The following is a 26,462-nucleotide window of genomic DNA, read 5'->3' as shown; positions in this document are numbered from 1 at the left end:
GTGACTAGGAAGGTAGAAGGTGGGGATTGAACCCCAGTAACCAGCAACACTCCGATTGCTGGCACAGCCACTCTACCAACTTCGCCACGCCGAAAGCAAAAGTGAGCAAAACCTAAAAGAGTTAAGCTTTTACTAAAGGCAGCAATCTTAAATGAAGCTTTCAGCACATACACAATGTTGACATCTGTAGTTATATTTTGATGAAAACAGGAAAAAACAAGCGTACTCGTGACGACGCGTGCAGCAACAACAACTACAAACATCGCTATAGACACTAAGTTAAATCAGGAAATGCAACTTTACCCGAGCAAAAATGATGCATATTTATCCGGGAGAGTCTTGATACCACAGTCCTTGACCCAGCCACACACAAAGAAGTTGTACACCTCCATGCTTTTCCAAGTTTTCAACTGTTTGGTCGTGTAGAATGGCGTCTGGAGCACAAGATAGTTCAATATGTCTGGGAAGTCCACCAGCGGATAATCCTTAAATATCACTCGAGAAATCTTTTTTTGTGTGAATAAATTACAGGAATCTATTCAATTGCATAGTTTTATTTTTTTTGCTCGTGTCTGCTTTTTGCAGGAAGATCTAGGCCCCTTACATGCTCAGATAGTTTGCGCACTGCTTGCTGTACAACAGCCATCTTGGCTTAGTTGACCTTCACTGCTTTTCACTTCCGGGAAGAAGTCACGTGACGAAATACAAGAAATAGAACTCACCATAAATAAATAGAAAAATGTACAATTAATACATGTGATTGGTATTGGTATCAGCCGATCTCACTCATGGACGATGGGTATCAGAATCGGCAGCATAAAACCATAATAGGCACACCCCTGGCTATTTTTGCTCCATTTGAAACAACACAGACATCCTGTGCAGTTCAAGGAGGACGTGCATTGAAGAGCTCGCATTGAAGACAAATCTTATATTGGAATACACATTTTGAAATGAGCTGTCATTATGTATTAGTGGTACAAATTGTGAAAGGTAAATAATAAATACCTGGTGAATAAACGCATCCGGCAACAAAACGAACAAGCACAATATTAACAGAATTGCAAAGTTCTTCAAAGTTCTCAAGTTTAATTGCTGCGTTTTGCTAATTAATTTAAAGACTGAAATGGAAATGTGAACATTAAATGACTGGAAGGAGCCTAGCAAAGTAATAAACATTTGAATGCAATAAAACCATGGCTGCTATTTCCCTGCCTCGCAAGAAAAATGCACTCGCTAATAAAATGAGCTCTGGGGAAAACACACAAAGGTATTGCAGGTCTTAGAGTAATTTAATTTAGAATTTGCATAAATATAGTTCTGACTCCTTGCCAGGACATGTTGGAGTGTGGTGTTGTTGCACTGCAGCCAGCTGCTTCTTGTGCAGCGCTGCAAGTCTTGCACCTTGGCAAGAACCATTGCTGGAGAGCTTGAATCCACACAGGGCAAGGCAGAGATACGTGGGCGGAGATGTATTGTTATTTTATTACCGTTGTCTGACATAACATTGTAAATGTTTTACATTTCCAAATATTCTTCTCCTCATTAACTTTTATACCCAGCTGATGGTAAATTCTTCCGCTAGGCTTGTAATCATCACTTTATTGGCTCTGAGGGTGCCAGCATCCACTTCACTGTATTTCACATCTTAAAATAGTGTCAATCAAATATTCTCCCAAAAAGAAATGATTTATGTGCTTAAAAGTATACTGTAATATTTAAACTATGGATGTTCCAATCAGGGATTTATAATGCCGATTCCGATACCAACCTTGAGTGAGATCGGCTGATACTTTATTCTTGACAGTTTAAAAATATCAACACGATATTTGAGCTATTTACTTATTCTCTTGTATTACATACAATTGTTTGAGCAAAACAAAGTCAATAGTACACCATAGCTAAACAAAAACAAAAAATCATTTAAATATTTTCTTTTTGACAAAAAAAAGTCCTCCTGGTTTAGGAAATTATTTCCCTTAGTTTGTAAACGTTAACAAAAACGAAGAGTTTCAAATGAGAATCTAGACTTCTTAAAACACTTATTTATTGTATTGTTTTAAGCTAGGGCAGCACGGTGGAACAGGGGTTTGACCCTGGGCTCGGGATCTTTCTGTGTGGAGTTTGCATGTTCTCCCCGTGACTGCAGCTGGGATAAGCTCCAGCATCCCCCGTGACCCCAAAAGGGACAATCGGTAGAAAATGGATGGATGGGTTTTAAGCTAGCAGAAAAGCGCTATATAAATATAATTCACTTCACTTCACTTCACTTCACTTCACTTCACTTCACTTCACTTCACATATCGGCCAGTTTAGCGATTAGCATGCATGCCCCTCTTGCTCTTACTCTGTGTGTAACATGTTTAACCTCATCCTCCAGTGATAATGTTACATAAGATACTAAGAAATGCAGATTATTTCCTGTAATGGTGGTGATTATTATTAGCTTAGGGGAGTGGCTACACACTGTGTATGGAAACACATACTTATCTGCTATAGCCTCTGTCGAGTGACCACACATAAAGAATTGGCCAAAAGTGATCGGTATTGAAAAGCATTAATCGGCGCTTGTCGATTATGTATTTTTTCACGATATTCGGCCGATATTAATCGGCACAGCCTTAATTTAAACTAGTGCTGTCAAATGATTGATATTTACAAATCAGATTAATCGCACTTTTGAATTTGAATTAATCATTATGGATCACAAGTTGTTACATGCTTGCATAATAATAATAATGAATAAAGATGTTGGGACACAAATCAAATTAACTGTCAAAATGTATTGAATTCACAACATGTTTGCTCAAACCTGGGTGTACTTTGAAGTGACGTTTGCCAGTGAGCCACCCTTAGTCTTTCAGGTAACCATCTGTGATTAAAGGGGTCATATTGTAATTTATTTTCTACATTTTATATGGTCCATATAAAATTTCATGTTGAAGAGATTATGTTTTACAGACCATTTTCAAGGCGCTTTCTGACCGTCTCTTAAGGATTTGCCGTTTTGTGGGCGGTTCTATTTACGTGCCTCCACTTTGACTGCGTCTTCTCCCCGTCAGCCATGTGGTAGTTTTTAGTGCTGCTATGTGGAGTCTGCTGACAGATATAAGTTAGAAATATACGCTACTTTGTATTGGAAATGGCAACAGTGGAGGGTGCATGTGCATGTATGAGCCAGTCTGCCCCACAACAAGACGATAAACAAAAAGAAGGAACTCATTGACTACAATGGCGCACTCGCGCAAAGCTCTTCAGGTAAAACTCTTACCATATGTGGAGATATCCATTCACATCACTACTAGGAAAAACATCACAAATTCCAAACGGATCGTTGAGAGGAAGTATGAAGGAAGACAAGATTCTAAGGTTTGAATTTCAAATGTTCAGGATTTATGCAGATCCCAAATACACAAAAACTGGTACATCTAGGTAAGAAAAGTTGGTTTTGCATGTACAGTCAAAATAAATTGCGTGATTGATGCAGTATATTTTTGTAATTCATCACATGAGTAATTACATTTTTGACAGCCCTAATTTAAACAATCACATAGATTTATGATATTCCAATTAATATAATGCTGGTCAATACAAATACAAATCACCTGCTGACAGGCTTTCTCCACAAACATGGACAACTCAGGCAATCAAATTCTTGATTATTTCTGGTGGTGTGTTGCTAATATTTGATCAGCATGTAAGAAAATCTTACAATTAAATCCAAAGCAGTTGCATAGCCCGTGAGCATGTGTGCTTATAGCAAATATTGGCAATTTGTGTGGTTTGTGTGTGTGAGTGATCTGATTGCTTATGTGCATGAATGAGTCGTCAGCTGAATTCCATGCAGCCCCAGTTCTATGAATCATGGTGCCATCTGCCTCCTGGTTCTAATCAGAGGAACTCGAGCGTCTCCTGACCCTGCAGATGCCCCTAAAAATTTCAAAATGCTGTCATTTGAAGTGATTGTAAGGATTGATGTCCTTCTGGTGGTTCTCTACTTGGACTAATTGCACACCAACTTGCACCATTTGAAGGCTGCCTGCTCAGCTGCCTCCCCCCCACCCATTTAAAAAGACCAAACTACACTCGCAGTTCTCTAACCTAATTAACATTGAGTCAGCAAGCATGGCGGCGGCAGTGGTCGGGGTTGCGGTCAGGGCCAGGGGATACAGGAATAGCAGACGCCGTGCTGACACACTGCATGGCACACTAGGACCTGACAAAAGAATTACACGTCACTACACAACTCGGCGTGCAACCTGGCCCAGGTAACAGAGCCTGATGCTCCCACTTTTGGGTTGTGTGTCCTTGTGGTGGCTCGTTACTGAAATGCTCCTTATAAAGCTTTGTTTAACAAAAAGTAAAGTGATTCCCAAGCTCAAACGGCCAGTAACAAAAACAATTACCGTATTTTCCGGACTATAAGTCGCAGTTTTTTTCATAGTTTGGCCGTGGGTGCGACGTATACTCCGGAGCGATTTATGTGTGAAATTATTAACACATTACCGTAAAATATCAAATAATATTATTTATCTCATTCGTGTAAGAGAGAAGCAAAATGGCAGCAATCGTCACTCACACGTCAGCAATCGTCACACACACGTCAACCAATAAGAATTCGGCGGGGGAGCGTCATGGCAGAATTGCATTGTGGGTCATGGTATGCTAACTGCTATATGCTATACGCTACTGCCGTAGCTATTAAAATGGATCACATCAACATTGGCGGTATAAAAACTGAGAAGGGCTGAACTAAAATGGCACCGAAAAGGACATCATATACTGCAGATTACAAGCTGGACGTAGTGAAATATGCAGCAGAAAGAAAGGACGCTAGCGGGGCGCATACCAGAAGCGACACCGGGGAGGAAGATTTCATGGGATTTAGCGATTAGGAGTGACAGATTGTTTGGTAAACGTATAGCATGTTCTATATGTTATAGTTATTTGAATGACTCTTGCCATAATATGTTATGTTAACATACCAGGCACGTTCTCAGTTGGTTATTTACGCGTCATATAACGTACACTTATTCAGCCTGTTGTTCACTATTCTTTATTTATTTTAAATTGCCTTTCAAATGTCTATTCTTGGTGTTGGATTTTATCAAATAAATTTACCCCAAAAATGCGATTTATACTTCAGTGCGACGTGTGTATGTTTTTTTTCCTTCTTTATTGTGCATTTTCGGCCGGTGCGACTTATACTCCGGAGCGACTTATACTCCGAAAAATACGGTAACTGTTTAGACCAGTAGTTCTCAAACTTTTTTCACCGAGTACCACCTCAGAGAACACTTGCATCTCCAAGTACCGTCATAATGACCAACATTCAAATACAGTAGTGTAGTATGCCTACGTTTTCATTAAAACAAGGCAGAGGTTTTATTTAACAAATATATTTAATATTTTTGGCCACTGTAACATTACACACACTGCACAACCATCATCAACAATGATACTCCATATACAGTACACATTTTCAGACTTCTCGAGCGTACCAGTAGATGGAGCCCATGTACCACTAGTGGTACACATACCACAATTTGAGAATCCCTGGTTTAGACAAGATTTTAAGATATTGTTCAACGTCAAACTATGTCGTACAAGTGTAATCATAGGTTCCCCAATCAATTGAAAATAAATCTGCATTTCAACTAGTTGGTACTCTTTTGTGATGAGCCATGAATCCAAAGAAAATGCAAAAATCTCCCATGGGATCAATCTCACTGAGCTGAAGCCTCATGAGATTTCCTGGCATGCATGGATTAGGTTTGAACTTTGAGGCATATTTGGTTATATAGTAGTACCTCAACTCACAAGCTTAATTGGTTATGTGATCTAGCTCTTAACTCAAAACACTTGTATCTCATCAACGTCTTCCATTGAAATTAATTGACATCCATTTAACTGGTCCGTGCCCCCCTGCATCAGCACAATTTTAACATGTAACATGCCTTTTAAAATATAAGAACAAACATTTAGAAAATAAATATTGTATAAAAACTATACACTAAAATGTAGTACTAACAACTACAGTCGTTTTATGAAGTAATGTAAGAACAATGTACAGCATTGACCTTGGAGAGTGGACTTCTACGGTATCTCCTTCCAGCTGTTTTTCGTTGAAAACACCATCAGCATTTTTTTCAACTTTCATGGATAAATGTCCGCCGTTTAGATATTATTTCAACATCCTTAGATTCATGCTGCTTCAGTATGGTGCAGACTAAATTGTTTAGCTACACTGTCATATTTTTGGTGATTTATTATTATTTTTAAATTCAATGAATATCATCCATTTCTTTTCTCAGCACTGTCCATCACACTCACTTTCTTCCTTCCCATGGTTGGAAGAACAAAGTTATGTCCATCTCTAGCTATTATAAGCTAATGCTAGCGCGTGAGACCCAATGTTTTGGTTGGATCTTCCGGGGTCTACTGTGACATTTACTATGCCAACTAATGCTTGTAACTCACATTTTTGCTTGCAATTTAAAGCATAATAGTTAGCCCAGAGACAGCTCTTACCTCAAAACACTTTTAAGTTGAGGTACCACTTATTGGTTGAGCTCCAAGTTCTACACATTTTGGCCCATTCTTTAATTACTTTACTAGGGTTGTACGGTATACTGGTATTGGTATAGTGCCGTGATACTAATGAATCATATTCGGTACTATACAGCCTCTAAAAAGTACCGTTTTTTTTTCTTTCATTTTTGTGCCTCTGGACACTTGAGGACTCTGAATATGACCAATGTATGATCCTGTAACTACTTGGTATCTAATTGATACCTAAATGTGCGGTATCATCCAAAACTAATGTAAAGTATCAAACAACAGAAGAATAAGTGATTATTACATTTTAACAGTAGTGTAAATAGAACATGTTAAAACAGAAAATAAGCAGATATTAACAGTAAATGAACAAGTAGATGGAATGGAATGGAAAATGACACAATATGTTACTGCATATGTCAGCAGCTAAATTTCGGAGCCTTGGTTTGTTTACTTACTACTAAAAGACAAATTGTCTTGTATGTTTACTATTTTATTTAAGGACAAACTTGCAATAAGAAAAATATGTTTAATGTACCAGAAGATTTTTTGTTCAAATAAAGCCAATAATGCAGTTTTTTGTGGTCCCTTTATTTAGAAAAGTATCGAAAAGTACCGAAAAGTATCGAAATAATTTTGGTACCTGTACCAAAATATTGGTATCGGGACAACACTATACTGTACTGTAAAACCCCTGGCCTGAACAAAGTGACTCGGTGAAGGGTGGACTACATTTTCTATTGCCCTTCTGCGTATTCTAAAAATAAAATGAATGAAATTGTTGGATATTAACCTTAATTTGCTTTGTCAACTATAGGTTGAGGTTAAGATCTGCACCTATAGCTAAGAAATAATGTAGATATTTTGTTCTAATAGTATAGCATAGGCACTGTGATGAGGTGGCGACTTGTCCAGGGTGTTCCCCGCCTTCCGCCCGAGTGCAGCTGGGATAGGCTCCAGCCACCCCCCGCAACCTCAAGAGGGACAATCGGTAGAAAATGGATGGATAGCTTGTACTGATCTACATTAAATAATTGTTTTCATCTTTGATGTAAATACTTTATCAAAGTGGGCCCCGTATCTTTCAGTTTTCGGTAGAAAATGTTTGGACCCGCTGCCCTCGACCTATCACAAGGAAATTACAGGGTGAATTTGAACGGAGCCTGCTCCAGCTGCATGACAGTCAGCTTTCATTTCCTGAAAAAAAACCGAGCTCATTTCCCAAGACAAAAATTGAAAATGGATCGTGCACACAAGAGAGACTTATCATGGCAGTAAAATGTAAAGATGATGAATGTCTCATGTTTGTTTCATGCTTCTTGCGTGCAGAGCACCTTCACCAGGGGATTCACATGCAAAGGCATAGTCTTGTGCTCGCAATGCACAAAAGATTTATCTGCAAAGTTTAAAATTTGTGCTGTCGAATGATCCATTTAATACAAAAAAATCAGATTTGTCACACTTTTGAATCTTGATTAATCACAGTAAATTGCATTCAAACTTTTAAAAAGACCCCGTAAAAGGTGGGAAAGAGTGGATGCGAGTGGAGGAGGAGGAGTTTTTTCAAAAAGTTATTTTCAGACTAGGCTCCTATGGGTAGGGGTTCAGTTTGGGGTCAAGAAAAAAAAAACGTTGCCACGATAAACACATATATACATGTTACGACACAGGCCAAGAGAGAGAGAGAAAAACTGCATTAATGCAATTTTTTTTGTGCTATATTGCATGCATTAACTTTGATATTCTGAGTAAAAATAAATTATTTTAAACCAAATAAAGCTATTAATGATCATAATCGAGTTAATATATCTCGAACAAAGGGTTGTTGCAAAGCCAGAGGCACCAGAAACCTTCCAAGTCTCTGTTTCTGTTCACGAGACAAAACAAACATGCATCAGCTGACAGCTGTGCTTTTCTTAGCCAGTTGCACGATGCATTCCCGTGCAGCAGCGTGGAAACCCGCCCATATCTGCCCCACAACAAGGCTGACTACTCATAGAGCGAGCGTGATGAGGAAGCTGTGCATGCGCTACATGTGACATTCCACATTACTGTCTGCTTGGCAGCCAGCCTCGACTAGGCCATCCCAGGGCCCGCAGCCAGAGACGCGCTGCAGCTGAGTTACTGTGCTTACTCAAATATTCATAACTGCATAATGAAAGTAAAAATAGTTTCCATGTGATACACTCGGCCAGAGGTAAACAAAACGGCAACCGCTATTCTCTTGCGTTACGTTGTCACCATCGGCGTAACGTAGTAGAGCTTTAAAGGCCGCGTGCTGAGAAATGTATGCAGGGAGCCACTCTGATATATTTTGTATATTAGAAATGCTAAACCAATTTAATGTACATCAATATATGCTAACATATTTGGAAATAACATGATTTTATAAGCTTTTGTGTTATAGATCACAGGTGTCAAACTCAAGGACACATAATTTTTATGGCCGTGAAAGCCAATATGCGTCAAAGTATCTTTTCATCTACCTCCATTTTGACAGAAAAAAACCCGCATATTTCATGCCATTGCATATCTTTTAAACTTTAATATTAGATTTAAAAATGTTTTATTTATTCATGTTTATTTTATTTCTTTTTACTCATTTATTTTTTGGGGTTATTTAAAACGTTGATGTTATCTAATAACGCAACATATATTGTATTATCATATATTCCAAACAATTAAAAAAACAAAAACTAAAATATCGCTTGACTTATGATTTCCAAGCCAGTTATCAATCAAATTGTACACTGTAAATATGCATTAAAAAAATTGGCAGCTCAGTCCCTAGAATTTTACCATAAAAAATGGGTACCGTATTTTTTGGACTATAAGTCACAGTTTTTCTTCTTCGTTTGGCCAGGGGAGCGACTTATGCTCAGGAGCGACTTATGGGTGAAATTATTAACACATTACCGTAAAATATCAAATAATATTATTTAGCTCATTCACGTAAGAGACTAGACGTATAAGATTTCATGGGATTTAGCGATTAGGAGTGACAGATTGTTTGGTAAACGTATAGCATGTTCTATATGTTATAGTTATTTGAATGACTCTTACCATAATATGTTACGTTAACATACCAGGCACGTTCTCAGTTGGTTATTTATGCGTCATATAACGTACACTTATTCAGCCTGTTGTTCACTATTCTTTATTTATTTTAAATTGCCTTTCAAATGTCTATTCTTGGTGTTGGGTTTTATCAAATAAATTTCCCCAAAAAATGCGACTTATACTCCAGTGCGACTTATATATGTTTTTTTCCTTTTATATTATGCATTTTCGGCCGGTGCAACTTATACTCCGGAGCAATTTATACTCCGAAAAATACGGTAGTTTGTTTTAAAATTTACAGTAATACACTGTAAACACACATTTTACGGTAAAAAAAAAAATGGCACTCAGTCGCCAGACTTCATTGTTTCCATTTACAGTCGTAGATTTTACAGTAGAAATCTGGCGACTGAGCTGCCAGTTTTTTGGACTGCACAATCCACCATTTTTTTAACAGTGTATGTAAAAAATACTGTACATAATAATAAAATCCATGTTAGCAACAATGCCATGAGACCAATTCTTATACATGTATATTCATATAATATTTACTGTTACAAGCGGCCCTGTGAGGGCAGCTATAACTGTGATATGGCCCTCAATAAAAATTAGTTTGACACCTGTTATAGGTGTCAACGCAAATATTTGTTGAATCTCATATGTCTCATGAATAAATTATTCATTTATTCTTAAGAACATGCTGAAGGCCAATACAAAAAACAACTAATTTTGAGACACAACTGGCCCCCGGGATGCGCTTTGAACACCCCTGCTCTAAGGTAAAAAAAACAATCCAACTATGGGAATATAATCACCTGTTCTGGGGTCAAACTGGGGATACAGTAATCCAGAGTTTCCATCCATCCATCCATTTCCTACAGCTTGTCCCTTTTTAGGGTCGCTGGGGGTGCTGGAGCCTATATCAGCTGCATTCAGGCAGAAGGCGGGGTACACCCTGGACAAGTCGCCAGCTCATCACAGGACCAACACAGATAGACAGACAACATTCAAACCCGAGTTTATAGCTATTAAATAATTCCAGGCATGACTGTGCTGAATGAATTACTACATAGTAGGAATCATTAATTAGAAATCTAAGATTTCATAGCTAGAACATAACAAAAAAAGGTTTGCTACTGTCTAAAAACATGTGTCAACATTATGAGAGCCATTCTAGATAACGCAAAAATAACACACTTTAGTTACACTCTTAATCCAATATAGTAATGCTGCCTGAGGCTGAGCTAATCAGTGGCCACGATACTGAACGCCGTGATCTGATTGGTTTGGTTTCTTCCAATGGACAATACTACTGTAGTATTAATATTTTTAGTTTATTTAGCCATTTTTATGCTTGATTTTTTTTTTTTAATCTAGGGCAAACATTTTTCAGAATATACTTACAAAAATACAAATTCCACAATATAGGGAAACGGACACAACTGCAGTTGTTGTATCTCAAACACTTCATTAATAATTAATGCAGTTAATTTTGAGAATGTGTCAAGAGCCAATAAAAAAACAGCTGTAGGACAAAAATGGCCCCTGGGCCGCACTTGAGACACCCCTGCTCTAAGGTCAAAAACAATCTTTTTGTCAAACAAATTTCAATCACGGGAATAGAGTAAATCCGTTCAAGGGTCAAACTGGATACAAAAGTCACTTCATCGTGCACCACCTGCAATGCTGTATTTTAAAATGAGCAGTTACATGAGAAAAATGATCACAGTAGAAATTAGTTAGTAAAATGTAAAAACAGTACATTGAAATCTCACTAAAGCACAGCTCAGTTAACAGTCAATTCTGCTCTACGTGTTTAATTAATACTGTTGTTGTGTCGAGGAGCAGGGGCGCCGAAAAGGGGGGGTAAAGGAGACGGATTCTAGGGGCCCATGATGGAGGGGGGCCCAGAGAGGCCCCTAATGATGATGAAATTATAATACAGGGGGCCCTGTAAAGATTCTTTTCATGGGGCCCAAAATCCCTAGCGGCGCCCCTGTCGAGGAGACTTGAGTGCCACTTATAATGAACTCCATTTCTGGTTCTATGGTTATAATCACACAAAAAAGGCCAGGCAAAAGCACACACACAATTACTGAGCTGAATTTTCAGGTCACTTGTTGATTTTTCTAGTGAAATTTGTTGAGTTTTTGTGTATCGCCCTAAAAATGTTGGTCAAACTCGCAATAGTTTGACTTGTTCTGTAAATCAGCAATCTGCCTGACTTACACGCTGCCATTGTTTTATTGTCATTCAGGTGAACTTGTGACAACACATCTCTGGCCTCCCTGAGTACCATGAGCTCTGGCTCTGCCCAGGATGTGGCAGTCAAGCATTTCCTGCGGGACATAGAGAGGCGGAGCAAGCAGCTACACTGCGCTGTGATTGGCTGCGAGGTGGAGCGACCTCGCAGCGACATGAACCTGCTGTATCGCAAGAGCCGTTTGGACTGGAGGCAGAGGGACCAAGATGGCAGCAAGAAAAGGTGAGTGAGGCAGAATTTATATAGGAGATTAGATCAGAGAGGGATACACAACTCTTCGGGAAGATTCAGTGGGTTTCATTCCCAAATTTGGATTCTGAACACAACTTGTTAGCTGGAAAGGTCCTGAACAAATTTGCATAGCAGCATTTCTTACTTAATATGTAGAGTAGATGAGACAAACTTCTATAAAGTCAGCCAAATGTCAGGAGGTTGAAGGAGGACAAAAAGCAGCATGGCAGAGGTCAGGAAAACTAAATATGAATATGGAATTATGGCAACGATCGGTGCAACTGCTATTTTCAAATGATGAGGTTATACACTTAGGGTAAAGGTTTACGTGTACTAAAACTTGATGGCCGAGTGAAGTTAATCGACTAAATGTGTGCAAAGTGAATTGAGCAGAATAAGGCGTGCAATCCATTTTGCGTCTGTGACTTCGTTAATATGCTAAGTATATGCTGGTCATCAAAAGGCCCACGATACTGGGAGGAGAAAATGCAAATATATTATACAGCACACGCGATGTGATTTATCAACACTCATCATCATCTTGGGGGCACTACCGGTACTTTGCATTTTATTTAGCAAGCTTGAAAAGGACGCGCAAACTGACAGTTCCCCACACCTGTGAGCGAGGAGTGCTCGCGCTGCAAAGAGACAATGGACAGAGAATCCTCCGTCCTACGTGTACGTTTCGATATATTTGGAAGGGCAGAAATAAAAGAAATATTAGACAGTAGACACATCATCTATTCAGCAATATCCTTTTATAATTTGATTAAAACAAGTTCATTTGATTTGTTTTGGTATCATTTGTTTTTTCACATAGAATATATATCGTTAAGATATATCCTATATGATAAAACAACTTCTAGAAGGATGCATTTTTTGCATCTAGAAGACAGTAGTGCAGCCTCCCCCCATGCGCCTTCAGTGGTAAAAAAGAAAAGATGGTGTTAATGTACAGTTAATGCACTGCACGGCTGCTACTAAAATGCCCATAAAAAGTGGTAGGTGTCTCCTGCTTGTTTGAAAACATAAAAAAACGCCATAGGTGCGACCATGATGAAATAAATGTGCAGTACATGAGAGTGTAATACACGCAAAATCCTCATTTAAATCAGGCGGTCTGCACCACTTTTCAATTGTACGTGCACTCTTAGTAGATCGCACGCAACACACCCACTAATAGTTCACGCTGTTTTATAAATTGCACACACTGTTTAGCGCAAGGTATTTGGATCTTAGTAAATCAGGCCCTTCGTAGTTTTTGCATAATCCTGCAAATTACAGTAGGTGTATTTGTTTGTTCACTAATGCTTGTAAACCAAAGAACAACATTGGAGGAGTTTGTTTTCACTTTTAGCTGTTAAAGTTGGCGTGCATTGTGGCCATGTGTTGCAGTTACCCACCAGATCCAGCAGGTAGAACTGTGGGGAAAAAAAAGATTTGTAGGAAACTATATGTGATCATGGCCTCATGGGGGCGGAGAGTGGTTAGCATGATTGTCTCATAGTCTGATAATGCGTTCAAATCTTGGTTTGGGCATGCTGGTGTTGCATTTGTTTCTGCCACATTCCAAATAATATGTATATTAGGTAAGTGGAGACTCTGAATTGTGCACAAGTGTGAGTGTGATTGGGTGTTTGTGTGTCCTGCAAGGGGCAGACGACCAATCCTCTTATTACCCAGATGAGAGGCATGATTTATCATCTAGAGTAACTTTGATGAGCCGAACGTGATGCAGTGGTAGCAGAAGCAGCACACCGGCTCAATATGCTGCCGGTCAGTGCTGCATAAGCTTCTTCTTCTTCTTTACAGTTTTACGGCAGTTTGCATCCATGTATGTTGCATTACTGCCATCTTCAGTTTCATTTTATAATTACATTAAAGTCTCTTCTTGAGTCCAGTGCAGCGTAACTATAGTAAACTCTCGGTTATCAATGCTAAAAATACTTGTCTGTGGTAGCTCTTATAATAACACTATTATTAACATTGGGTTAATATTCAGGTCACGTGATGTAAATAGAGTATTGTTTGCAGGTTTTGGGTGGTTATTTAGAGAGTTTTGTGGGCAAAATAGAGAGCCCCTATAGACTCCAGTGTTAGCAGACTTTTTATTAATTTTTTTATTTTCGATTTAGAATGCATAAAAAAAGAAAAACATGTGTTAATTTCTTACATAAGTATTGTAAATGATAAACACCACATCTTTTTCAAATGTTTGCGTATTTCCAGTATGACTGATCTTGTAACATGGTCAGAGTGCAGAAGCGTTACTACGGTGACGTCAATCTCCGGAAATAGCCAAAGATATTCGGAGCAGAATATTCAAAATGGCTGACTTAATTTGTGGCATTTTGTGATGTTTAAACGTTATTTTCACATATTTAGCGGATTGTAAATACAATTGGATATGGTTTAATGGATACAATGAAACACAATTAAGCATATCATGTCAACTTGTTTTTCCACTCTTAAGTTGCACGGACACGAACAAGCTGTCCGACACGCCGGCATCAAAGCAGGCTCATGAGATCACAGCAGAGGAAGTACACGCACACTTTGAATCAGGTGACAGCAAGGCGACGCCATCCCACTTTGAGTCCCACTTCGCTGGCGACAATGCACCTCTTCAACTGTGTGTGTGAGCTCGGGGTGGGGAGAAGTTGTGCAGCATGTGCTTCCAGCAAGTGTTTCAGAAAGAGGTTTTGATCAACCCAATTCCACGCATTCTTTAAGTTTCCTTGTAGATTTTTTAGAAGTATTTTCCAGGAGTAGGGAGGTCTTCCTGACGCCATCCAGCTAAGGGAGGTACAGGACAGCGTGTGGGACATGAGGGCGAGTATAAGGATAAAGTTGCACCGGGGCAAAAATATGGAACTCAGACCAAGCTGCAAGAGGGGGGACAAAAGAGGCGACATGAAGGGCGGAGGGGGACAGTTTGAGAACAGGAGGGCCTCGGGAGACAAATTCAATTTATGAGGCAGGGATGGCTGTGAAGATAAAGAATGGTAAACAGGCGAATTTGAGAAAAAGCAGACTATTCCCAGCAGTGGGACCCAGAAATAATCGTGCAAAGTGCTTTTGTGTTTTTTGTGCATTCTTGCAGACAATATGCCTTTGAAAAGCAGCAATTAGTGTTGAATTCCATGTAATAATGTTTCTTATTCTTCTTTAATTGGCAGACCAGCGTTTGTCTGCCTCGATAGGCTAAAGGAGGGGTGTCCAAACGTTTTCGACTTAGTGCCGCACAATGACAAATCAAAGGATGCGAGGGCCATTTATATATTTAATTTTCAAATCCCGACAATATATAATTTTTTTTTAATGTCAGCTTTGTGTTATTAGTAGGAGTGCATGATAAACATTGGACAGATACCGTATTTTTCAGACTATAAGTCGCAGTTTTTTTCATAGTTTGGCCGGGGGTGCGACTTATACTCAGGAGCGACTTATGTGTGAAATTATTAACACATTACCGTAAAATATCAAATAATATTATTTAGCTCATTCACGTAAGAGACTAGACGTATAAGATTTCATGGGATTTAGCGATTAGGAGTGACAGATTGTTTGGTAAACGTATAGCATGTTCTATATGTTATAGTTATTTGAATGACTCTTACCATAATATGTTACGTTAACATACCAGGCACATTCTCAGTTGGTTATTTATGCGTCACATAACATACACTTATTCAGCCTGTTGTTCACTATTCTTTATTTATTTTAAATTGCCTTTCAAATGTCTATTCTTGGTGTTGGGTTTTATCAAATACATTTCCCCCCAAAATGCGACTTATACTCCAGTGCGACGTATATATGTTTTTTTCCTTCTTTATTATGCATTTTCGGCCGGTGCGACTTATACTCCGGAGCGATTTATACTCCGAAAAATACGGTAATTATTGTGCGGATATAAAGAATTATGACATCACACTAATAAATCTGTTAACATAAAAAAAAAAATAACTGCGATAACCCATACAAATTAAAAAAACAATATAATGAGGTGAGATAGGTGGGCTAGGGTGAGCAAATCCAGTGCTCCTTTTCTCTTACTTGTGTCGTAAACGTCCCCCATAGCTCATTGTAAACAAACATGGCGTCAATCCTTTGAAACAGTGAAGAGGTCCCAGAGGAAGATATTTCATGTTGCGTAACATGTGTTTTGGTAGCATCTTCTCCCGAATCATCAGTTAACTAACTGCACTTGGTACATCCCCTTTCCATCGCCAGACTTGATATGACGCCCCCTTTTGGAGCCCATTTCCCCGCATTGATAACGACATATAAAACTATTATTTTGATTGAGTCCGTCGCGCTGAGACTGCACTTGTACTAGCAGAACGTAATCGCATCCACCAAACGCCTGTTTTTTACCTCCACAAGGAGGCCGAAAGCACAGAGAAAATCTGCACCGATGAGCGGCACCGTCACTTTAGCAGTCACAAAGTTCCAACTGAAACGCTGTCCACCAAAACACAGTTCCATGTATCGTATTCCGTAAGTGCGGATAGGGCTGCCATTGGCCGATTCCATGGGGGGGCCATGTGACTCAGACAGCATGTCCAACCTTGATGCTGGCAGGACGCTCCTCTGCGCGCCGGTGTCACACAGGAAACGTCGTCCAGAGAGGGAGTCCTGGATGAAAAGCAGCCTGCCAGTACTGCCGACGCTCATGGCCACTGCTGAGCGCCGGCCCCGGCTTTTCCCGGCGGTGGTCCACGAAAACTACACGGGGGACAGCATCGCCTGGCTTTGGTCCCGAACTTTGCGTGGAAAAAACATAGTCCAGAATCCGTAGCAGCAGCGAGAGTGGAAGAATCTGCCATGGGTCTTTCTGTCTCAGCCGTAAGGAAAGTAGCCACATAGGTCGGTTGGAAGGCTAAAAAGAACTTATCAGCTTCAGCACCTAGTTCGCGGCAGTCCAAAATGGCGGTGTTGGCTAAAGCAGCCCGCACCTGAGAAGGCAGCAGTCTCAGGAAAAGCTGCACAAAGAAGAATCCTGGTCTGTGCTCACCTAAGAGTCCTAGCATTTTGTCCATTAGTTCAGGGCTTGCAATCGCCAAGCCCCTGCAACGAAAAAAGGCTGCTAGTTCGCTCCGCGTCGGAAAGTTGAAATGTTATAAGAGGTGAGCCTTCAACGTGACATACTTGTTCCTCTCCGGTGGGTGCGTAAGGACGCCACTCTGGTCGCCGTCGCACTCCCGAGGGAGGACACGACATAATAAAACTTAGTGTCGTCCTCGGTGATACCACGCAGGGCGAACTGTGCCTCGGCCTGGGCCAACCATGCAGATTCCCAGAACTCAGGCAGCTTCAGAGAAACCGTATTCGCCGTCGTGGTCGATAATATTCACTGAATCCGTTCAGTGAAGCGTCGGGGTCACCAGTGTTGGGATTGAAGTGTGAAAGCAAAACGACTTGAAGTATCGTTGACACACAAAAACGTGTGCGTCGTTTATTCATCAAGAACCAGCAAGAATGAACGCTTACATCACAAACACTCACAATTGGTGGGAACAACAAACCCCCACCTTTGTGAGAATCTCCTGACGGCCACTTAAAGGGGCCGCACTGAATTACTCACTCTTAACTGCATATATGAATGTAAACAAGAACAACATTGTTATGTGCACAATAGAACAATGGCAGTGAATAATGAGGACAAAGTCAAGTAAACAGGTGTGGTGAATTATGTCCTTAAATCAACTACAGTAACCAAAATATTAAAAACACGTGTCAATATACTACTTACTGCATGTAATAAAACTTGTTTACATCCAGAATTCTTTGAATTTAAAAGGCAAGGAATTGGCCCTAGTGCAGTGGTTCTTAACCTGGGTTCGATCGAACCCTAGGGGTTCGGTGAGTCGGCCTCAGGGGTTCGGCAGAGCCTCCGCCACAGCGGTCAAGACACACCACACTCATGAATTGATTAACGTGGACCCCGACTTAATTAAACAAGTTGAAAAACTTATTCGGGTGTTAACATTTAGTGGTCAATTGTACGGAATATGTACTGCACTGTGCAATCTACTAATACAAGTTTCATTCAATCAATCAATCATGTAAATAAAAACTTCTCCCTATCTGCGTATTTGTACTGTAAAGTTAACATTTCAATGACCATAAAAAGCAAGTCTAAGTCTAAGTATTATGGATACCCCCAAACAATGTTCCCTCTAATTTTCCATCTGATTTGCAAGTGTGTAATTTGTTGTGAGTTCATGCACTGTGTTGGTTTTGTTCTTTGAACAAGGTGATGTTCATGCACGGTTCATTTTGTGCACTAGTAAAAAAAACATATAACTTTGTCTTGAATTTGAACAAAAAAAAAATAAAACATTTTATTTTTCACTGAAGAAGGGTTCGGTGAATGTGCATATGAAACTGGTGAGGTTCGGTACCTCCAACAAGGTTAAGAACCACGGCCCTAGTGAATGTGAGTGTGAATGTTGTCTGTCTATCTGTGTTGGCCCTGCAATGAGATAGCGACTTGTCTAGGGTGTACCCCGCCTTCCGCCCGAATGAAGCTAAGATAGGCTCCAGCACCCCCCTGCAACCCCAAAAGGGACAAGCGGTAGAAAATGGATGGATGGATGGATGGACTGTATCTGTGTTATATGGGGCAGGTGTTCCCAATGATCTTCATTCAATTAAACTTTTGGGAGCAAACATATTTTTAAATTAATTAGTACAAACTTATTTGGCAAATTTGGTGTTCTGCACATGTCGACACCTTGTCTTTGCATTGCCAGGCTTGTGGAGGTGCCCTGCATGTCTGGATCTTCATTCCTGGGGCAAATACTTTTCCTTCCGTGACTGCCTTTATTCTATTACTTCAATAAACACTTCCTGTTTTTCACTTTTAATGCGTACTGCGTAAAAATTCAGTGCGCCTCTGCCCCGAAGCAAAAAAACGAAATACATTTACAGTGACACCCCTTTAAGAGGGGTCTGAATACTCATTTAATACAGTGCATTAGGAAAGTATTCACAGCGCTTCACTTTTTCCACATTTTGTTATGTTACAGCCTTATTTCAAAATGGAATACATTGTCCTCAAAATTCTACACACAGTACCCTATAATGACAATGTGAATATTTTTTTTCATTTTGCTAATTTATTAAAACTTAAAAAATAAAAAAAAAGTACACATGTACATAAGTATTCACTGCATTTGCATAAGTCTTTTTGAATACGATGCCACAAGCTTGACACACCTATCTTTGGGCAGTTTTGCCCATTCCTCTTTGCAGCACCTCTCAAGCTCCATCGGGTTGAACGGGAAGCATTGGTTTTCATCCAGAATGTGTCTGTACATTGCTGCATTCATCTTATTTAGTCTAGTCAGGGAGGTGACCAAGAACCCGAAGGTCACACTGTCAGAGCTACAACAATCCTCTGTGGAGAGCGGAGAACCTTCCAGAAGGGCAACTATCTTTGCAGAAATCCACCAATCAGGCATGTATGGTAGTGGCCAGATGGAAGCCATTCCTTTGTAAAAAGTTTGCTAAAAAGGACCCTGAAATACTCTCAGACCATGAGAAACAAAATTCTCTGGTCTGATGATACACAGATTGAACTCTTTGGCGTGAATGCCAGGCATCATGTTTGGAGGAAAATAAGCACCGTTCATCACCAGGCCAATACCATCCCTACTGTGGGGATGTTTTTCTGAGGCGACAGGAACTGGGAGACTAGTCAAGATAGAGGGAAAGATGAATGCAACAATGAACAGAGGTGCTGCAAAGAGGAATGGGCAAAACTGCCCCAAGATAGGTGTGGCATCCGATTAAAAAAGACATGAGGCTGTAATTGCTGCCAAAGGTGCATCAACAAAGTATTGAGCAAAGGCATTGTGAATGTGATTTTTTTTTTAGTTTTCACATTGTCATTATGGGGTATTGTGTGTAGAATTTTGAGGACAAAAATTAATTTCTTTTTTCAAAATAAGGCTGTAAAATAACAAAATGTGGAAAAGTGAAGTGCTGTTTATACTTCCCGGATGCACTGTAAATTAATATATGAGAAACACTGTGTACACAAAGCTCACAAAACATTGGCTTCATATTTTAATATAAATTCCTCAGAATTCTGAGTTGAATGGCTAATTTCTCACTCTTATTTTGAGCCACATACATTAACTAGACTCATTTATACAAAATCATCGCAGTGCATTACGTTTATTTTCGAAGGATGTTGTCATTCAATTTATTAAAACAAACTAGTCAAACCCAAAGTAATAACCCATATTTTCATTGGTGGGTAAAGTATACCATGTAGACAGCACATTAAACAAAGTGTCACATGCAGACAGCTGTCTACACTTTTACCCCACCAATACCTAAAGAGCGTATTAGAGTAGCATCACCGTGCATGTTCACCAGCAGTGGCAGAAGATGAATCACAAGTGTAGCGCTACGTTGGAGACGAGCCATAACTTAAGGCCATCAATTAAAGTGTCGTGTGTTGTGTCAAACGTGTCAGTGAGGTCCGTCACAATGAGGACACTCGCACACTCAATGTCAGCGCTCAACCTTAACCTACAACTTTCCACAAGACATGACGGATTGCTCTGACACCACGTTGCATGTTCTCATCTCTTTGCGCACATTCGGTTGTTTGAGCGCAAACCACTCGTGAACATTAGCCCAGAATTGTAGACAATAAATAAGCTGCTAGAGGCGCCATCACTGACACGGTATCTCCCCGGCAACATCTCCGTCAGCGTGGTCCTAATCAGGAGACCGAATCCCTCAAGAAATGTTGTTGGAAGCAGCTGATGACCTCATCTTGTCTTATTTCCCTCCTGCTTCTTTCCACATGATTGGGTCAAAGGTGGCAAAAGCACCGTCTTTTCTTCAGTGTTTTATTTGCACCGTAAGCCTAATGGGACATTAATGTGAGGGGAATACTCATTTGGACCATCAGCTAGAGCATTACTACAATAAATGTTTATGATAAATTGCTACTGATGAAGATGTCTTTGTGATAAAAAAGAGCTCACATCATATAATTTGCCTGGCGGTGAGATCAGATGAGTTATCACTTGCTTGTTAAATAGCTCCTCAGTAATGAATGTGTAAAAGCCATCTTTAACTCACCAACCGCTAGCAACTGTATATACAGCATGAGGGTTAAATGGCTGCAGAAATAAGATAGGTTATTTCAAAATTATACACAGAATATATGTTTACATTGCTAAATAACTGCTTGAGTATTGAGAGGAGTGAGAATACTTGTACTGAACTGATAACTGGTAAACAATTGAGGTTGCTTAAGTACAGTCTGTAAGTAAGACATTATTGAAGTATCTATTTATTTCAACACAAAATGATGCTTTTTCCTCACAAAAGCTCTTCCAGTCTTCCCCTCTTCTTTTTAGTTAGATTTAGTTCTGGGTTCTGACTGGGCCTTTCCCAAAACATCTTTTTTTTTGTGGTTGATCTGGATTTACAGTGTGGTTTGGCTCATCGTCAGCGCTGTTATATGTAATATGTAATCAATAGTCTGCATTTCTATGCACTCAATAAAGCAGGGCTGTCAAACAGTTTTTTTATTGAGGGCCATGTTGCAATTATGGCTGCAATCAGAATGCTGCTTGTAATGGGGGATATACACTAAGAAGGGGATTCATATGGCCCCATTTGTCACGGTTTACCTGACACATGAAACATAACGAATTTGGGGCATGTGCTATGTACTTTACCCACCAGAGGGCAGTATCGTGTTTAATATCTTAAAATGTGTTTTGTGGCAATTCCAACTTTGACTACAGCGTCAGTTGCAATGTAGTGTGACTGTATTGAGCAGACTGTATTGCAAAATGATTAACCTCTCCTCTTCCTCTCACCCGAGATCCACCCAGGATTGGGGCCATATGAATCCCTTCCTTACTGTATATGAATATAAAAATATAACAGTCTTGTTACACAATTTGAATATGCAAAACTGTGTGATTTATTATATTATATACTAACCGATCGATGGATAACTTGCTTTGAAATCACAAGTCATGGTGACAAGCAACGTTCCCTCTAAGGTGCGCGCCTGTGCAATTGTGCACTGCTCAAGCGTCCTCTGCGCACGGCAAATCTATGCCACGCACAAAATCAAATAAAAAAATAAGCGCATAACACTTTTCGACACACGGACACGACAGAGAAAACAGTTTTCGTCATCATTGTTCAAATATTGTAACGTCTGTCGAGACGCTTTGAGGACATGAATTCCATCCATCACTGTACAGAGCAAAAATCTTTAATGTCGGCCATAAAAACATCACCAAAACATTTGTAAAAAAAATGATATCTAGCAAACCTGGTCATTTTCTGCAGTACAAACCAGACCAAAAGCAACTTTGTTATATCAACAGCAGCCGCTCGCTCTTTCTCACTTGCGCCAACACATGCACAAATGGCACTTAGCCAGTGATACGTTTACAGACACACAAAAAGTCGGACAACTGCAACACCACACATAAAGTGTCATTCCAGGTTGTTACACTATGATTTACCTATCAAATGTGTGCTTATTCTAGTGTCATTTATTAGGAATCTTAATTTATAGATATTAATCATGAAATGCTGTTAGTATTATAAATAAATACTAATAAAAATATATTTTTTACTAACAGGAAGTTGCAGTAATGTACACAAGATCCCCTGCTTACATCTCATTGTGCAACATGTGAATGTTTTAATGGGAACTAAATGCAATGTCTGAAAGGGGTACAAATTATGTCCAAAGCAGGACCTCCACCCAGACAAACAATACAAGTACACAGTTCATGAAAAACAATATTTTTTGTTATTGTCATTGTAAGTGGGCCTAAACACTTATATTAGAAAATAACCTCATGGAAATGACTGGTGTCATTTGATTATAATAATAAGAGAATGTTGTCTGTCTATCTGTGTTGGCCCTGCGATGAGGTGGGGACTTGTCCAGGGTGTACCCCGCCTTCCGCCTGAATGCAGCTGAGATAGGCTCCAGCACCCCGCGGTAGAAAATGAATGGATGGATGGAGATTGAACTTGTTTTTTAGTCAGGTTTGGGACAGGTGTGCTGCTGGTGTAGCCACAGTGTGCACGTCTGATGTTGCTCACATGGGCTCCACTGAATGCTCAGGGAGTTTTGTGTTTGCTCACACACATGAACAATTAGAGCAGGGGTCTCAAACATGCGGCCCGCGAGACGTTATTGTGCGGCCCGCACCTCAATATGAACGTTTAATGTTAGTGCGGCCCGCGAGTTAATAATAATAATAATAACTACTATAGCACCCGCAACATTAATGCTGCCACAACGACGACTCTTACTGACCTACTGCCTTCGGTAATGGCACCATTCCCAAATTATGTGGGCTCTATTGATAACCTCACTAACAACTTTAACGACGCCCTGCGCGACACCATTGATATTGTAGCACCGCTAAAGCTAAAAAGGGCCCCTAAAAGGCGTACCCCATGGTTTACAGAAGAAACTAAAGCCCAGAAATTATCATGTAGAAAGCTGGAACGCAAATGGCGTGCGACTAAACTTGAGGTTTTCCATCAAGCATGGTGTGATAGTTTAATAACTTATAAACGCATGCTTACCTCAGCTAAAGCTAAATATTACTCAAATCTCATCCACCTCAACAAAAATGATCCTAAATTTCTGTTTAGTACAGTAGCATCGCTAACCCAACAAGGGACTTCTCCCAGTAGCTCCACCCACTCAGCAGATGACTTTATGAAATTTCTTTAATAAGAAAATTGAAGTCATTACAAAAGAGATTAAAGACAATGCATCTCAGCTACAACTGGGTTCTATTAACACAGATACGACTGTATATACGACGGACACTGCCCTCCAAAATAGTTTCTCTCTCTTTGATGAAATAACATTGGAGGAATTGTCAAAATGTGTAAATGGGACAAAACAAACAACATGTTTACTTGACCCAATTCCTGGGAAACTTAAATGTTGTATTATTAGGTCCATCAGTATTAAATATTATAAACTTATCACTTTCCTCTGGCACTGTTCCCCTAGCATTCAAAAAAGCGGTTATTCATCCTCTACTCAAAAGACCTAACCTCGATCCTGATCGCCTGGTAAACTACCGGCCAGTGTCCCACCTTCCGTTTATCTCGAAAATCCTCGAAAAAATTGTAGCACAGCAGCTAAAGGAACACTTAGTGTCTAACAATCTCTGTGAACCTTTTCAATCCGGTTTCAGGGCAAATCACTCTACGGAGACAGCCCTCGCAAAAATGACTAATGATCTATTGCTAACGATGTATTCTGATGCGTCATCTATGTTGCTGCTTCTTGATTTTAGCGCCGCTTTCGATACTGTTGATCATAATATTTTATTAGAGCGTATCAAAACGCGTATTGGGATGACAGACTTAGCCTTGTCTTGGTTTAACTCTTATCTTACTGACAGGATGCAGTGTGTCTCCCATAACAATGTGACCTCGGACTATGTTAAGGTAACGTGCGGAGTTCCCCAGGGTTCGGTTCTTGGCCCTGCACTCTTTAGTATTTACATGCTGCCGCTAGGTGACATCATACGCAAATACGGTGTTAGCTTTCACTGTTATGCTGATGACACTCAACTCTACATGCCCCTAAAGCTGACCAACACGCCGGATTGTAGTCAGCTGGAGGCGTGTCTTAATGAAATTAAACAATGGATGTCCGCTAACTTTTTGCAACTCAACGCTAAGAAAACGGAAATGCTGATTATCGGTCCTGCTCAACACCGACATCTATTTAAAAATACCACCTTAACATTTGACAACCAAACAATTAAACAAGATGACTCTGTAAAGAATCTGGGTATTATCTTCGACCCAACTCTCTCGTTTGAGTCGCACATTAAAAGTGTTACTAAAACGGCCTTCTTTCATCTCCGTAATATCGCTAAAATTCGTCCCATTTTGTCCACAAGCGATGCTGAGATCATTATCCATGCGTTCGTTACATCTCGTCTCGATTACTGTAACGTTTTATTTTCGGGCCTCCCTATGTCTAGCATTAAAAGATTACAGATGGTACAAAATGCGGCTGCTAGACTTTCGACAAAAACAAGAAAGTTTGATCATATTACGCCTATACTGGCTCACCTGCACTGGCTTCCTGTGCACCTAAGATGCGACTTTAAGGTTTTACTACTTACGTATAAAATACTACACGGTCAAGCTCCTACCTATCTTGCCGATTGTATTGTACCATATGTCCCGGCAAGAAATCTGCGTTCAAAGAACTCCGGCTTATTAGTGATTCCCAGAGCCCAAAAAAAGTCTGCGGGCTATAGAGCGTTTTCTATTCGGGCTCCAATACTATGGAATGCCCTCCCGGTAAAAGTTAGAGATGCTACCTCAGTAGAAGCATTTAAGTCTCATCTTAAAACTCATTTGTATACTCTAGCCTTTAAATAGACTCCCTGTTTAGACCAGTTGATCTGCCGTTTCTTTTCTTTTCTTTTCTACTCTGCTCCAAACCCGGGGTGGACCGCTAGCCTGTCCATCGGATGGGGACATCTCTACGCTGCTGACCCGTCTCCACTCGGGATGGTTCCTGCTTGCCCCACTATGGACTGGACTCTCGCTGATGTGTTGGACTTTCACAATATTATGTCAGACCCACTCGACATCCATTGCTTTCGGTCTCCCCTAGAGTGGGGCGGGTGGGGGGGGGGGGGGGGGGGGGGTTACCCACATATGCGGTCCTCTCCAAGGTTTCTCATAGTCATTCACATTGACGTCCCACTAGGGTGAGTTTTCCTTGCCCGTATGTGGGCTCTGTACCGAGGATGTCGTTGTGGCTTGTACAGCCTTTTGAGACACTTGTGATTTAGGGCTATATAAATAAACATTGATTGATTGATATGAATGCCGCTTGACAGCGTTATGTGCTGAGCTGAAGCATTCTTGGCAACTCTCCCAATTTTCACCCATCAACATTACTGAGAACAACAATATCGATGGCAAGAGGTTTAAAGGCCTACTGAAATGAATTTTTTTTATTTAAACGGGGATAGCAGATCTATTCTATGTGTCATACTTGATCATTTCGCGATATTGCCATATTTTTGCTGAAAGGATTTAGTATAGAACAACGACGATAAAGATTGCAACTTTTGGTATCTGATAAAAAAAAGGCTTGCCCCTACCGGAAGTAGCGTGATTTAGTCAATTGAACATATACGCAAAGTTCCCTATTGTTTACAATGATGGCCGCATGAAGTGAGAGAGATTCGGACCGAGAAAGCGACAATTTCCCCATTAATTTGAGCGAGGATGAAAAATTTTGTGGATGAGTAAAGTGCAAGTGAAGGACTAGTGGGGAGTT

General features: G+C 40.1%; 1 protein-coding gene across 2 annotated transcripts in view; it reads left to right on the top strand.

The window, feature by feature from the left end:
• The window catches only part of LOC133650528 (neuronal tyrosine-phosphorylated phosphoinositide-3-kinase adapter 1), a 120,013-nt gene that overhangs the window by 53,708 nt on the left and 39,843 nt on the right, over positions 1 to 26,462 (top strand). For both annotated transcript variants that reach the window (XM_062047869.1, XM_062047868.1), the window contains exon 3: positions 11,876 to 12,103. In XM_062047869.1, the coding sequence (XP_061903853.1) occupies positions 11,916 to 12,103 (188 nt within the window). In that variant the 5' untranslated portion in view covers positions 11,876 to 11,915. The remainder of the gene's footprint in view (positions 1 to 11,875; positions 12,104 to 26,462) is intronic.

Source organism: Entelurus aequoreus, linkage group LG05 (assembly GCF_033978785.1).
Source record: "Entelurus aequoreus isolate RoL-2023_Sb linkage group LG05, RoL_Eaeq_v1.1, whole genome shotgun sequence".
In the NCBI taxonomy this organism is placed as follows: domain Eukaryota; kingdom Metazoa; phylum Chordata; class Actinopteri; order Syngnathiformes; family Syngnathidae; genus Entelurus; species Entelurus aequoreus.
The sequence above is the reverse complement of the archived record's forward strand: the minus strand, read 5'-3'. Positions and strand labels throughout refer to the sequence as shown.